Source organism: Rhea americana, unplaced genomic scaffold (assembly GCF_003343005.1).
Source record: "Rhea americana isolate MKP2758 unplaced genomic scaffold, rheAme1 scaffold_15, whole genome shotgun sequence".
NCBI lineage: Eukaryota > Metazoa > Chordata > Aves > Rheiformes > Rheidae > Rhea > Rhea americana.
Window position 1 is genome coordinate 107,848 of NW_028185594.1, and position 752 is coordinate 108,599.

The 752-nt window shown below is 58.1% G+C and overlaps 1 protein-coding gene across 1 annotated transcript in view; it reads left to right on the plus strand.

Moving 5' to 3' along the window:
* The first annotated feature begins 693 nt into the window (after positions 1 to 693).
* MREG (melanoregulin) overlaps positions 694 to 752 on the plus strand; it is a 13,307-nt gene continuing 13,248 nt past the window's right edge. Inside the window, exon 1 of the mRNA XM_085299539.1 lies at positions 694 to 750. Within this exon, the coding sequence (XP_085155665.1) occupies positions 694 to 750 (57 nt within the window). The remainder of the gene's footprint in view (positions 751 to 752) is intronic.

Below are 752 nucleotides of genomic sequence, written 5' to 3' on the forward strand. Positions count from 1 at the left end.
GCTTGAAGGTGGCAAGCGCAGGCCGTTACCACCGCACATTTCACTGTAATTTGCCTCTGCAATCGGGCATAACGTTGCTGTAACAATTCCTGAGAGCAGAACCCACATCAAAAAAGGAAAGAGGGACGGAGCTTCCTCCTGCAGCCTGGGGGAGTATCGGCGGGTTCAGCATCGAGTCTTTTAGCAGAAAGGAGAACCTGCAAGGGGGGCAAATTGCAAGGTTTGGACTTTCTAAAGATAACTTGTAGTTATATGGCGAACATCCAGTAAATACAGCTCGCTCTGAAAGCAATTCACGTTACCCAACGTTACCCAGCCGGGACAGTTAAGGGATCTTGCACTGAGCTGTATTGCACGGTGAGATCTTGCAAGCAGGCCCTGGCTCAAAAAAAACGGCTGGGACGCAGGAGGTCTTGCACTGAACCAAACGGCAGGGTGCAACCCTGCAAGTGAGCCCTGCTGGAAACGGGCTGGGAGGATGCAGGAAACGTTGCACTGAATTGCAGCGCGAGCCGCGATCCCGCAAGCGGGGCCCTGCTGGAAACTGGCTGGGGGAAGGATGCGGATCTTGCACTGAGCTGTGTTTCGGGGGCAATCCTGCAAGCGGGCCCTGCTGGGAACGGGCCGGGGGCCAGGATGCAGCAGACCTTGCACCGAGTTAGCTGCAGTCTCGCAAGCCGGGCAGGGGGCAGGATGCCGGGGATCCGGCACAGCGCGGAACGGGCGGCGGGCACGAGCGAGCGCCGCCGGGT